Raw genomic sequence first — 12,931 nt, forward strand, 5'->3', positions numbered from 1 at the left:
TTCAGAATCGAGAGAAATTGTTTCTCCAAGCTAGAAAACATAGATTTCTTCTCCCAATTTTAAGGGGTAATATATTTGCAAAAATCCGCTATTATGTACACCGCCCCTAATTCAATTATGGATCCTTTTATCTCCAGTTGTGGCCTGTCAGTGGTCTCCAAATTTAAATATCTTGGAATGACCATGGTATGTGACGATGAAAGTGCGATTGTAGAGACTATTAACCCACTACAAGAACTTATCAAAATTACATTGAAATGATGGTCTAAATTACCCTTTCAGTAGCAGGATGTATAAACCTAGTCAAAGTGGTTATACAGCCTAAATGTCTCTTACTGGCATATGTTGCAAAGTGTAAAGGTCTGATACATTTCTTTTAATCCTTAAATTCTCTCCTCACTACATTTATCTGGGGCTCATCCACCTTGCAGAGACCAGGTTGGAGTGGCTCTCTCAGACCTTCAGCTGTACTAGCTGGCAGGTCAACTGACAAATATACGACCCTGGTTCCTACATGTGGAACTGCTGATCGAAAACCATTATTTATCAGGGTTGGTAGCTGGCAACATTAAATTTTTTTTTTTGAAGACACCAAATCTTCCAATATGCTACCATTACATAAACTAGCTCTATCTATATGGTATACCGTCAAAGCCATTACACATTTTACAGACAACATGTCAGAGTTTCCCTTATGGAACAATCTAACCTTGCCCTCTTTGCAGTTGATACCAGATTATCAATATTGGGTTATGCTGGGAGTTGATTGATAGGAGTCAGCTGTTGGGGATCCCTGCCGATAAGCTGATTGAAGTGACTCCTGTTGATTACTGCTGTCACTTCAGTCCATAGCAGACACAGCGCTGTATATTTTACAGAGGTTGTGCCTGTTATTGCACTTGAATGAGGCAGAGCTGCTCTCAGGTCATGTGACTGATGAACGTGACGTCAGGTACCTGTGAAGAGGCTACAGCCCTCACCTTAGCACTGTGGCCTCTTCAATCAGCTGATCGGCGATCCAAAGTAGCGGTCCCAGTCGATCAACTGGTGATGTTCTATCCTGAGGATAAGCCATCAATAATGTAGTTCTGGTAAACCCCTTTAACTCTGTGCTATGCCATTCCTCTGTTGTTCCACCTAGAAACATATGTATAAATTAACAACTAGATGTTACCATTTCCCATCTCCAAAGAGTATGTAACTACATAGTCTGACGTTGACAAGGAGAATGGTTGTAGGGATTTACTAAACTAGACTTATTAGGAGTCCTGATAGGTCCGCTCCATTACCTGCAGACTTACTGATTAACCCAAGAATATGTGAAATGGGGAACAGATATTTATGTTAATAAATATCAGGACTCTTCTATCATCTTATGGTAGACTCATCATAGGATCCTCTAGCCTGCTTTATGATGGCTTTTTCTCGGTAACAGAGTATTTTGTTTTTGCGCAGTGTTAAATGACCTAAAAAATAATTGTAACATATTTACTTTACCCTATATTTTATGCATGCTGCTTATATAGTCAATGTTAATAAAAATGGAGCTTAACTTTTTGAAAATGTCTTTAAATGCTTTTTCTACCTTTCTGCCAGGTAAAGCAACTCGAATGAATCAGAAGTGGAGAGGGCCAGATGAGAATATTAGGGCCAATTTACGCCAGTATGGGTTAGAGAAATATTATCTTGATGTCCTTGTGTCCGATGCATCAAAACCCATCTGGAGAAGAGGAGCGTTGTTTGATGCCATTATTACAGACCGTAAGTTACCCAAGATGTAAAGAGAGGCTAAGAGTGAAATGGTGGGGACATAGGCTTGCCATTAGATTGGTTCAGTCCAAACCCTTTTGGTGCCTGCTCTTGAGAGAAAAATTAAATGGCTATGTTTTCTTTCTGATCTATTGATGTTAACATAGAAAATAGATGCAAATACCTAACATAAAATGATACCTTTAAAAGAAGGTTGCACTTCATAATATAATGATTTATAGCTTTTTACTATGTGTATAGCCTGTTTGGTCAATTAAATCTGCAGCTCTTAGTTTTGAATTGGAAGTTAAGGCCCACTGTCCACGGACCTATTTGAATTGCGGAATCCGCAGTTCAAGCCACCCATAGGGAAACATGGGGGTCTGCAACTGAATTGGATGTGGATTTGATTTGTGGACCTTTTGAATGTGGAAATCAAACTGCAGCATGCTCCATTTCAGTGCGGTTCACGCACGGACGGCTTCCATTGAAGTCAATGGAAGCCGTTCGATCTGCGGGAAAGCAGAAGTTTGGGGAAAAAAAACTCGACTGCGCATGTGTGCCAGCGTGCTGGCCGTCCCTTCCACACACATCCACAGTACAGAAAAAAGAAGACCCAGATGGATAAGCAGGGTCGTCGGCTGTGGGCAGGGTCGTATTCTGCTGCGGGCTCCCACATTCGGAATCCAACCCACCCATGGACATGAGCCATAAGAATATGTTCATTTCTGTTGTTGAATTGACTGTGGAAAATCTGTACCATTTTACAGTAGAGGAAATGTTAATGAGATTTCAAGGAATCCCATCCACATGCTGCCAACATATTCACAGCGTATGTTGATTTGCAGTGCATATTTTCAATGTCAATTTATGCTGTGAATTGTCACAATGGATTTCGCCTCTTCAAATAAGAGGGTGAAATCCATGCCAAAATAACACACAGAACCTGTGGATTTTCATGCGGATTACCAGGACCAAGAGCCGTAAATTTACTGTGCTTGGTACTTAATGGGTTAAGTAGCCCACCAGGAAGTATAAAAACTACATCTCCCACAATGCCCCATTGCCAGTCACTGATTAGTGCACATTCACAACTGTATAAACTGTCATGATTACAGAATGGGATGGCACTGAGCAGCCTGACCAGTAATATAGCGGAGCGTACCGGACGTAACCACTGGATGCCAATGGAGAACTAAGCAGGGGGGAGACCACAGGGAAATATCTCTGCAGCCTTGTATTGCAGAATTGCATGTGATCACCTTATGATGCATATAGCTTTCACTTTAAATCACTGGAGTACCCCTTTACGCACCTGTGTATATCTTTAGAAGCAGTGTAACTCTTCACAGATCCGTCTTGCACACCTGTACTGAGACAAGCCCTGTGTTTAGCGGGTGATGTATTTTCTGGCACAATGACAAATCTTAAATGGTGCTGGTGGGAGATCTAATAAAGATGAGTCTTCCTAACAGCTGGAGCTGTTCACCTTATGAAATCCTACGTCTGCTTGGGAGCTGTTTTCTGGCCCTTCCGTGACCTTGTCTTCACACGCTAGCAGAAAAGCAAAACCATTAAATGCATTCCAATAGCGAAAGGAACGGAAATCAGTGTTAAGATCTGACAGAAATCAAGGTTTTGTTGAAGTTTGTAAATAAACCGTTTACATATTATTGGCATGATGACTAGAATTCTTTCTCCATCTTTAGCTCCATATGGCATTCGCGAGTCGACTAGAAAGACCGGTACACAGAAAGAAATTATAAAGACGGACCAGTTGTAAGTTATTGATCAGTTCACCTATCTAGGGTCACTTACTAGCTTCGTATGATGGACAATTATAGCACTATAATAAAGAGGTCACTTCTGGATAAGGGGTTTGCACTTGTCTTTCACAATTGGAAACCTCTTTTGAATTAGTGTACTCTTTGTCATAGTGTGATAGTTAAATCAAATCAAATCATGGTATTTGTATAGCGCCAACTTATTCCGCAGCGCTTTCAGGTAATTATTACTTATTACCCCCCACCAAGCTGGGTTCTCATTTTACCGACCTCCGAAGGATGGAAGGCTGAGTCAACCTTGAGCCAGCTACCTGATTCATGCGGGGATCGAACTTGCAACCTTCAGGTCGTAGGCAAGAGCTTACACTCTGCGAGTGTGGTGCTCTGTGGTGGGTAGTGTGAGGTCCTCTTCTGTCAAGTTGAATTCAGCCACTTGGGTACATTTCTTATAGGCTTTGTCACCCAGCTTTGCTTGACCCACAGAATGACAAGTCTATCTAGTTATGATTTGATACATCCCCCTGATCCTGTATCTATGAATGAAAGATGTGTGCTTTCCAGGAGTACATGAAAGCTCTCTTTAAGCATGAAGGCAACCCTTTAGATTAGTTGTAAAGCAATTTGCAAGGAATGTATTAGAACTAAGAAAGAACTATGATCTTAAATATTTGGGTTATGTGATAACCAATGTGATAATTAGCAACAGTGCCAATCACTTTATTTACCAAAAAATAAAAAAAAAATTGTCCTGAAGAATCACTTCCTATCCAATGCGTACTGTCATGTAAAATTCATCTGCCCATAGAAGTCTATAGGCAGGAGGAAGGAGACAGGCAGTGAGACTAAATATGTGGCTCCATTTTCGAGTAAGCGCTTAATCTCACATTGTTGCTTCTCAGTATAAGAGAGATAGTGATAAAGAAGACATCACAGCAGCTAGTCACCACCCACCTCCTCAGGGAGAACTGAAAACTAGAGATGGAGCCTGCAGAGTGGGAAATTGGAGAAAAATGCTGAATTTGGGCTCATGGACTTTCAATTAAGCCCGTCTTCAGCTAGCTTGTAGAGATGACATACGGCTGAGCGCTTCTGCTGCTTTGTTTTACTGACTGGTGGAGGCCTCCACTCCCAGACCACCACCAATCCAAACTTTTGACGTGTGTATCAATTGTTAAAAAGTTTTTGGAAACTACAGTTATACTTTAAGGTTGAACTGTAGTGTTGTGGGTTTGTAAAATTTTCCTGATAGTATTGTGTTACGGCATTTTGGTAAGGAATATGCATGATCTAATGGGTTTCTTTTCCTTTCAGCCCAGAAAGCCATGTGCCTGTCCAGCTAACCTACCACTTAAGCGATATCTTCTTGGACTTGTTGAACTTTTCAGCTGAATTTCTTGTTGTAGGAGGGAGGTTGGTCTACTGGCTACCTGTGTACAGACCAGAGTAAGTGTTTTAATATTTTCTATGATGGGTCTTTAAAATTGCATTCTTTCTAAGGCAAATTACTAATGATATACTTGTCCCTAAGATGTGTTCTTATGTGTTTCTTTTTTTATCTGCTACTTGCTGCCAAAGACAACAGAGTAATGTTTATTTCAGGTCCTTAGTAGTTTGAAGATCACTGCCTGCTAGCAATGAATGAAAATATTCTTGCATTAGGCAATCCTCTGTGAGATAAGCATCCTGGACTGCAGGTTAATACGTTGTACCTAAACTGATACAATGTAGCAGACTACATTGAGGACCGAGAAGACTTTTTATGTTACTGATGTATTTAACTTACACAAGATTGCCTAGAGCAGTGGTTCCCAAACCTTTTCAGCCATAGAGCCCTTTTTAAAACAAAAGTTTCTCGTGGAGCCCCAAGGTGTGGTCAGGGGAGGGGTTAGGGGCGTGGCTTATCACACCATATAATTTTACCTTCGTTGTTGTAAAAAGGACAGGGACGTTTAAAAAAAAATAAAAAAAAACAAAAAAAAAAACAGGTACTAACGCGGGAGCGCTGGATGGGCTATTGATATACATTATATTTAAAATTAACATGCTGTGGAATTGAATCCCGCACCACATGTCAATATCCACACGGGTTTTGTGCAAATTTTTTTCTCAGCGTGTGGATGAGATTTTTAAAATCACATCCACTTTGTTGCTACAGCTACTGTAAATTTCACAGCAAATCCACCCCCTATAGTGTTGGCCCCAGTAGTAATAGTGACCCCAGTAGTGATAGTGACCCCTATATTGGTGGCCCCAGTAGTAATAGTGACCCCTATTGTGGCCTCAGTAGTAATAGTGTCCCCTATTGCGACCCCAGTAGTAATAGCGACCCTTATTGCTGCCTTAGTAGTATTAGGGACCCCGATTGCCGCTCCAGTAGTAATAGAGTAACCTATATTGGCCCCAGTAGTAATAGCGTCCCCTACAATGACCCCAGTTGTATAATCTCATATTGGCCCCAGTAGTAATAGTGACCCTGCCCCCCCACAGTGGCCCCAGTAGTAATAGTGAGCCCCCACAGTGGCCCCAGTAGTAATAGTGAGCCCCCACAGTGGCCCCAGTAGTAATATTGACCCCCCCCCCCCACAGTGGCCCCAGTAGTAATATTGACCCCCCCCCACAGTAGCCCCAGTAGTAATATTGACCCCCCCACAGTGGCCCCAGTAGTAATATTGACCCCCCCTCCACAGTGGCCCCAGTAGTAATATTGACCCTCCCTCCACAGTGGCCCCAGTAGTAATATTGACACCCCCCCACAGTGGCCCCAGTAGTAATATTGACACCCCCCCACAGTGGCCCCAGTAGTAATATTGACCCCCCCCCCACAGTGGCCCCAGTAGTAATATTGACCCCCCCCCCCCCACAGTGGCCCCAGTAGTAATATTGACCCCCCCCCCCCACAGTGGCCCCAGTAGTAATAGTGACCCCCCCACAGTGGCCCCAGTAGTAATAGTGACCCCCCCCCCCCACAGGGGCCCCAGTAGCAATATATACCCCCTCAGTAATATTAACCCCACAGTAATATTAACCCAACAGTAGCCTCAGTAATAATAGCCTCCAACCCATATACTTAACTCCTCCTTACAGTCAGCGCCGCTCTTCCTCTGCTCAACGCTGATCCTTGGTACGCACTGACAGCAGTGTGTGCTCCCGAAGCGTTTCCTTCCTTGTCCTCTCCCACTGAACTGAGGAGGTGCGGACTCTGGAGAGGAGGATCCCAGGTGCACACTGATGTCGGAGTGTGCACCGGGATCAGCGTCACAGCGTGATTACTGGCAGGGAGCTGCAGCACCCTGCTGGCAATCACTACAGTGGTGAGCAGCTGTCGGATTCTCACCACAGAGACCCTCAGTCGAAGCCCCTGGCTGTCGCACTCGGAGCCCAGTTTGGGAACCGCTGGCCTAGAGAGTGGATAAAGTTGTAGTAGAATTGTTTGAGTTTTTCAGCCTCTGGGTGTAAATTGGATGTATTCATTCACATACAGCAAACTGATGTTAAAAGTTGAGGAGGAATTAAAACACAAAGAGGGAGATTTATTAAGCAAAATACACCAACATTTGGTTCAAATTATACAACAAGAAAATTGTTTTACACAGTGAGAGATTTATTATGTATTTTACACCTCACTAGACAGCTTTGAAAAGCATATAGAAGAAGGAGCGTGTCATGAAACACACAAGATTTATTAGGGAAGTGCACCATTATTTCGGCGCAGAAGATTGGTGTTAAGTAAGCCAGTCTAATAAGTAGCACCAGAAAGAGAAAAGTTTCTAAGGATCTGTTCAGATTTCATTTTACACTATGTCCCAGGTTTCCATTTGGATACATGAAATGAAAACTGTATTTAAAACCCTGGGCTAGTAGGTTTTCATTTGTCAAACAGAAGTTAATGAGGTCTCTGTTTGAGCAGACTTCCATTCCTTTCTGTTACTTATACTGGACAGAGTAGTAGAATTGACTATGCTATTCAATCTGGCAGAAATGCTGAAAAGGAACAGTCTGAATAGAGACTGACCAATAAAAGCCTGTGTTCTCTCCAGGGGATTCAGATGGATCCACAGGACGTAGTGTAAAACAATGTCTGAACAGAGCCTAATATGTTGAGCAAAAGACGCCACATTTATCACACATCCTGTGCCACTGTGACAAATTTGGTAGAGCTGCATGTCCCAACTAGTTTTGTTGGTTAAATTTGACAGCAATAGTAAATCTCCCCCGAAGTATATCAAAATAATTTGTTATCCTGTGATTGAGGTCTACATAACATTGGAAAACCCCTTTAAAAACATCTAACTTGAGATCATATACTTCACAAGTGAGATTTATTTTTCCTTATCACTGTGTTTAGCTCATAGCCCAACATGCAGAATAATCCTTATGATAGTAGGGGGGAATAAAGAGCCTTTTATATGGTAGATTATGATTGATTTGATCTTTCATGCACATCTAAAAATCACTGCTTGCTGCAAATCCTTTGATTCAAACAGGCATCATTACTAGAGATGAGCGAGCGTACTCGGATAAGCACTACTCGCTCGAGTAATTGGCTTTATCCGAGTATCGCTGTGCTCGTCCCTGAAGATTCGGGTGTCGGCACGGAGCGGGGAGCTGCAGGGGAGAGGAACGGAGGGGAGATCTTTCACTCCTTCTCTCCCGCCCGCTCTCCCCTGCTCCCCGCTGCGACTCACCTGTCAGCCGCAGCGGCACCCGAATCTTCAGGGACGAGCACAGCGATACTCGGATAAAGCCAATTACTCGAGCGAGTAGTGCTTATCTGAGTACGCTCGCTCATCTCTAATCATTACGATTTGCTGAAAAGAAAGAGACTAGTTATTAGTATTATTTATACTACCGGTTATCAGTATTATTTATACTACCGGTTATCAAAGTACTAACGACCACTTGTCCGGGAAATAATATAGCGAATGACCTCATCACATGCAACTCACTGAAGGACCTGTGATGAAGGGTTGACTGAAGGAGTTCAGCATGAAATTTTTTTTTGTCTGACAGTTTCTGTCTTGAAGTATAAAATAATAAAGTATAATCTACATGAGGATAAAATCCCTATGGAGATCCTGACTTGATTGTATGCTATGATAAAGAAGCTGTCCTTGCTTGTCTTTGATCTTTACGGAATTCCTTTGGGTACTTTAAGGTTGGTTTCACACCTGTGTTGGAGATTTTGCTTTTGTGCTCCGTTCGTGGAGGAGGAAAGGGGAATCCCCACTGTAGAAAGATTTCGTGTCTGGACGGAACCAAACAGCGACAGGTGTACCCCATTGACTATAATTAGGTCTGCCCATTTCCCCGACCAGCTGCCCAGTTTTGGGATGCGTTTGCAGCTAGATCTGTGACGGAACCTCTGACCCTTTTGGCAGGGTCACACGTGTGGAAGTTTACTTTGTATTAGGTATGATGTATATGCGCATGATACGTGGTAATTCACAGCAATCAAATACATAGCCTTACACTGTTTCACTCACATTTGCGTCATACGCGCGTGCATAGGAGAACGCAGCATGATCTATTTTGCCACGTATTACGTGGGAGGGAGCCCATTGTTCTCTATGGGCGCGTAATCAACGCTGCCCATACGAAATTATATTGTGTATGAGCGTCAGACTAGGAAAACCTCTGCAATACGCTGTGTGTGTCCAGCCTTCAAGGAAGTTAACGCTTGTTAGATAAAAAAGCATTAGAAACGCACCAAAGTTATTCTTAGTGCATTTATGTTTTTTTCCCCTTCTTTAACCCCCCCCCCCCCCCTAGTCCCATTTACTACATTTTCCTTCTGTCCAAGCAAACCTCATTACTAGGGAATAATGCACACACCAGCAGTGAGTGACAGGCAATGTATTAACGAGAGGCAATAACCATTTCTGTATGAAAGATAACATCAAGCTGAAAAGATGTGTTTAATCTGACATGGTTGTTGTGTCTGAATTCCTCACATTCTTCTAGTTGTAACCCTTGTATAGTGTGTGCAACCATCACTACTGAGCTTAGACATAATCAGAATGCTGTGCTGTACCTTGTGGGTAATAATTGGACTACAGCGAGGAAAAAGTTTTACATCAGTGGAATTCTGCTAGTAGTAGAGCAACTTGTTAAAACTTTAACTACGGTACAAGCCGTATCAGTAAAGTAAAGTCGCTCTAAAGGGAGGCTAGCCAACAGCCACTTCCCTCTAATGGGGTAGACTGAACAAAGTGGTCAGTTCATCTATTCCAATAGTTCAGCCATGGGAGCAGTTGAATAGTAACTGCCCTAACAACAGACTTAAGGCCCTTTTACACGCAACAATGATCGCTCAAAATTCATTCAAACGATTGAAAGTGAGCGATGGTTTTTCTTTTAAAGATGAACGTTTAAACCTAACGATTATCGCTAGAAATGGACGTGTGGACGTGACGCCTGGGCATTTCAGTCATTCGTTTTGTCACTTGGTAGTATTTACATGTAAAGATAAGATAGGAGGGTGTGTGCATTAATGAAGGGGAAAAAATCATTGGCCTTTGAAAGTAGGTCTAATTAGGTGGGTGAGCATAATTTGAGTTCAGAAAAACAAGCAGCTTTGTAAATTGGCATTTGAAAGAATATCTAGGTGTCAAGTTTGTAATCACTGGGAAAAAGAAACCAACGGCTAGTATAGGAGTTCTCTGCATTGGCATTGAGAAAGAATCAGTAGACATGGTAGGTTTATACTAAAAAAAAGGAGTTTTGTGAATTAACATATAAAAGAATCTTTAGGGGTCAAGTTTACAAATCTTTTTTTTATCGGAAAAAGTAGCGAAATCTGCGGGCGCCCAAAGACAAATCTTCGAAGTAGATGCCGTGACCTTCGCACACGAAGTAAAAGATGGCAAATGTATTTTCGATCCTCTTTGTAGCTGCGGTGCGCATCGTAACGGCCGATGATTTACCAGCCAATGGTGGGGCACTAGGAGGGCCTGTAAAAATAGTTGCTTTGTTCGGCCGACCGCCAATTTCTCTGCCTTTTTAAACACAAGAAAGTACGCCCCGCCAAATGATGACCCCTCCCCACGAATCGCTGAACGATTGCCATTTAAACCAAGCAAACTGCCAAACGATTGATTTATGCGGAGTAAAGTCAACGAGTAATTAATATTGAATGAAATGCACGACTACCCGTGTTACCTCGTAACAATTATCACTCGCTTTCAACCGTTTGAACGATAATCGATGCATGTAAATGGGCCTTTAGAAGACAGAAGAGAATGCTCGTTTTGGCTTCATCAATCTTAGTCTGTATCTGGGTACCTTTAGAATTTATTTCAATCCAACTTTCTATAATTTCTAAATCAATGAGTTATTTGCAGTTTTCATAATGGCCGTATTCTTTTTAATGTTTCCAACACTAGTCAAACGTACCTTCATAAATAACCCGTATAAACAGTTGTTAGGTCTCTAAGCTACCTATTTAGATTTCTATTGGCATTGGAGGCTACCCGATACCCTTGGGTGTCTTTCAATGACAGTTGGGTTGCTCTTATGTCATAAGCAGACTGTTTTCTCATGATTAGTACTTCCAGAACCAATAGGCAAATCATGTACAAGTTTGACTGAGCATGCAGAGAAAAGTGCGGCTAACGTTTGGCTGACATTTTTTCATGTATGGCCAGCTTAATAGCCTTATTACACAAAGCACTGATGGCATTAGCGGCCTTTCACCTAGTTCCCACTGTTTATGAGACAAAAAATGACTACAGAACTGTACAGTAAACATTTACAGAAATCACTATTTTGTTGTTTTTACATAATTTAAACATTTATAAATGTATTAAAAATGAAAGATGATATTTACGGCTGAAACTCCCTGATGCTCACGCTTAATAGCTTGATTTAAAGTGAGCCTGTCACCTCTCCGACATGTCGGTTTTAGTAAGTACTTGGATGCCCTGTGAAATGGCAATTTCAAGGCAACTTTTCTTAGAAATCTACATTGAGTCGCTCCTCCATTATTCCTCCTAGGAATGTATGAATTGATCGATTGCCTACTGTAGATAGCTATAGGAGTGCTTATAGCCACAGTCTCCCAAAATTACTCTCAAGGACCTCGTTGGTGCATAAACCGGATTTTAGGTTATGAGCAGGTTTCTAAATGAAAGCAATGATCTGATTGTGACCGGTATTTGCTATGGGTAAGAGTTCTTTAATGCAGGAGCTTATGTTACGCTACAGTAGGTAGGTATTCCATCACTGAGAATGCTACTGACCTGGAGTATGTCGGTAGATGGAGAGTGCACACATAGGGTCCTAGCCTAGGGTCCTACCGTGCCGTAGTTCTTGCTAATCGGAGAGGAACCAATGTTGAGTGTACATGTCATGGAAACTGCAAAGTTAACTTTATTCGTGACCTACCTGCGGATAGACTGATGATTTATGGTGCTTGGATTTATATAAGACATTTTGGGTTGAGGTGCTACAGTTCTAACACTGCTTCCATGGTGGTGAAATCGGGATCATACATCGGACAGAGACCAAAAGCCATTATTCAGGATACTTGTAAAGGACATGCCTTTGCTATATTAATTATAAACTTGGCAGCGGTTTTATTTTTTCCATGAAGTTCTCCCCAGACAAGTTGTCATATTTTGAACCCAAACACTCATTTTCAACAGCTTTTAAAAGTTAATATTGTTTGACAGACCTGGATAAAGGGATTAGGTGCTTGTTCTGGTTTATTGCTGCGAGTAAGGAATCAGTCTGGATTAGGGATGCTCAGAACATGCAGTGAGCAAGTCCAGAGAGCAGACCTGAGTATAACGGAGATGGGAAAGGCCACAAACATGACAGCGTCTGACGTAGCTGACGCGTCTTACTTACACAAAATCTCACTCTTGAGAAATCAAATTGTTCCAAAGTATTTCGAATTGTTTAGACTCAAAAGAGATGAGTAAGTATATCGGGGTCCTTCTTAGAAACATCTCAGAATGTGCTCAAAAGCAATACTTAAAATATCACCGCCTGCACCTGAGTATTCTCAAACCTAGGGCACGGCTAACAATACATGTATTTATTTACTGGTACTTCGGCACTCATGTGAATTTGTCAGCGCCTTGTACAAGACATTTTTTTTCTTCAGAAGTAAACGAAGAACCCGAAACCACTGAATAGTTCTTCATCCTGAAGAAATCTATAGAATGTTTCCTGATCGCAGCCACAAAGTGGAGAAAATGTATATACCATGTTTCCCCCGGAAATAAGACAGTGTCTTATATTAATTTTTGTTCAAAAAGGTTTAACCTTTTTACATGTATAGCTGCCTGGACACTATTTAAATTGACTTTTTAAAATTAACTGTTAGTAGGGCTTATATATCAAGCATCCTCAAAAAGCCTGAAAAATCATTTTGCATCCTCAAAAATTCAGGAAAA

General features: G+C 41.8%; 1 protein-coding gene across 3 annotated transcripts in view; it reads left to right on the forward strand.

Moving 5' to 3' along the window:
• The window catches only part of TRMT11 (tRNA methyltransferase 11 homolog), a 56,481-nt gene that overhangs the window by 23,653 nt on the left and 19,897 nt on the right, over positions 1–12,931 (forward strand). For all 3 annotated transcript variants that reach the window (XM_066605518.1, XM_066605520.1, XM_066605519.1), the window contains 3 exons: positions 1,597–1,761; positions 3,459–3,528; positions 4,845–4,976. In XM_066605518.1, coding sequence (XP_066461615.1) covers positions 1,597–1,761; positions 3,459–3,528; positions 4,845–4,976 — 367 coding nt within the window. The remainder of the gene's footprint in view (positions 1–1,596; positions 1,762–3,458; positions 3,529–4,844; positions 4,977–12,931) is intronic.

This window comes from Eleutherodactylus coqui, chromosome 1 (assembly GCF_035609145.1).
Source record: "Eleutherodactylus coqui strain aEleCoq1 chromosome 1, aEleCoq1.hap1, whole genome shotgun sequence".
NCBI classification, from domain to species: Eukaryota; Metazoa; Chordata; class Amphibia; order Anura; family Eleutherodactylidae; genus Eleutherodactylus; species Eleutherodactylus coqui.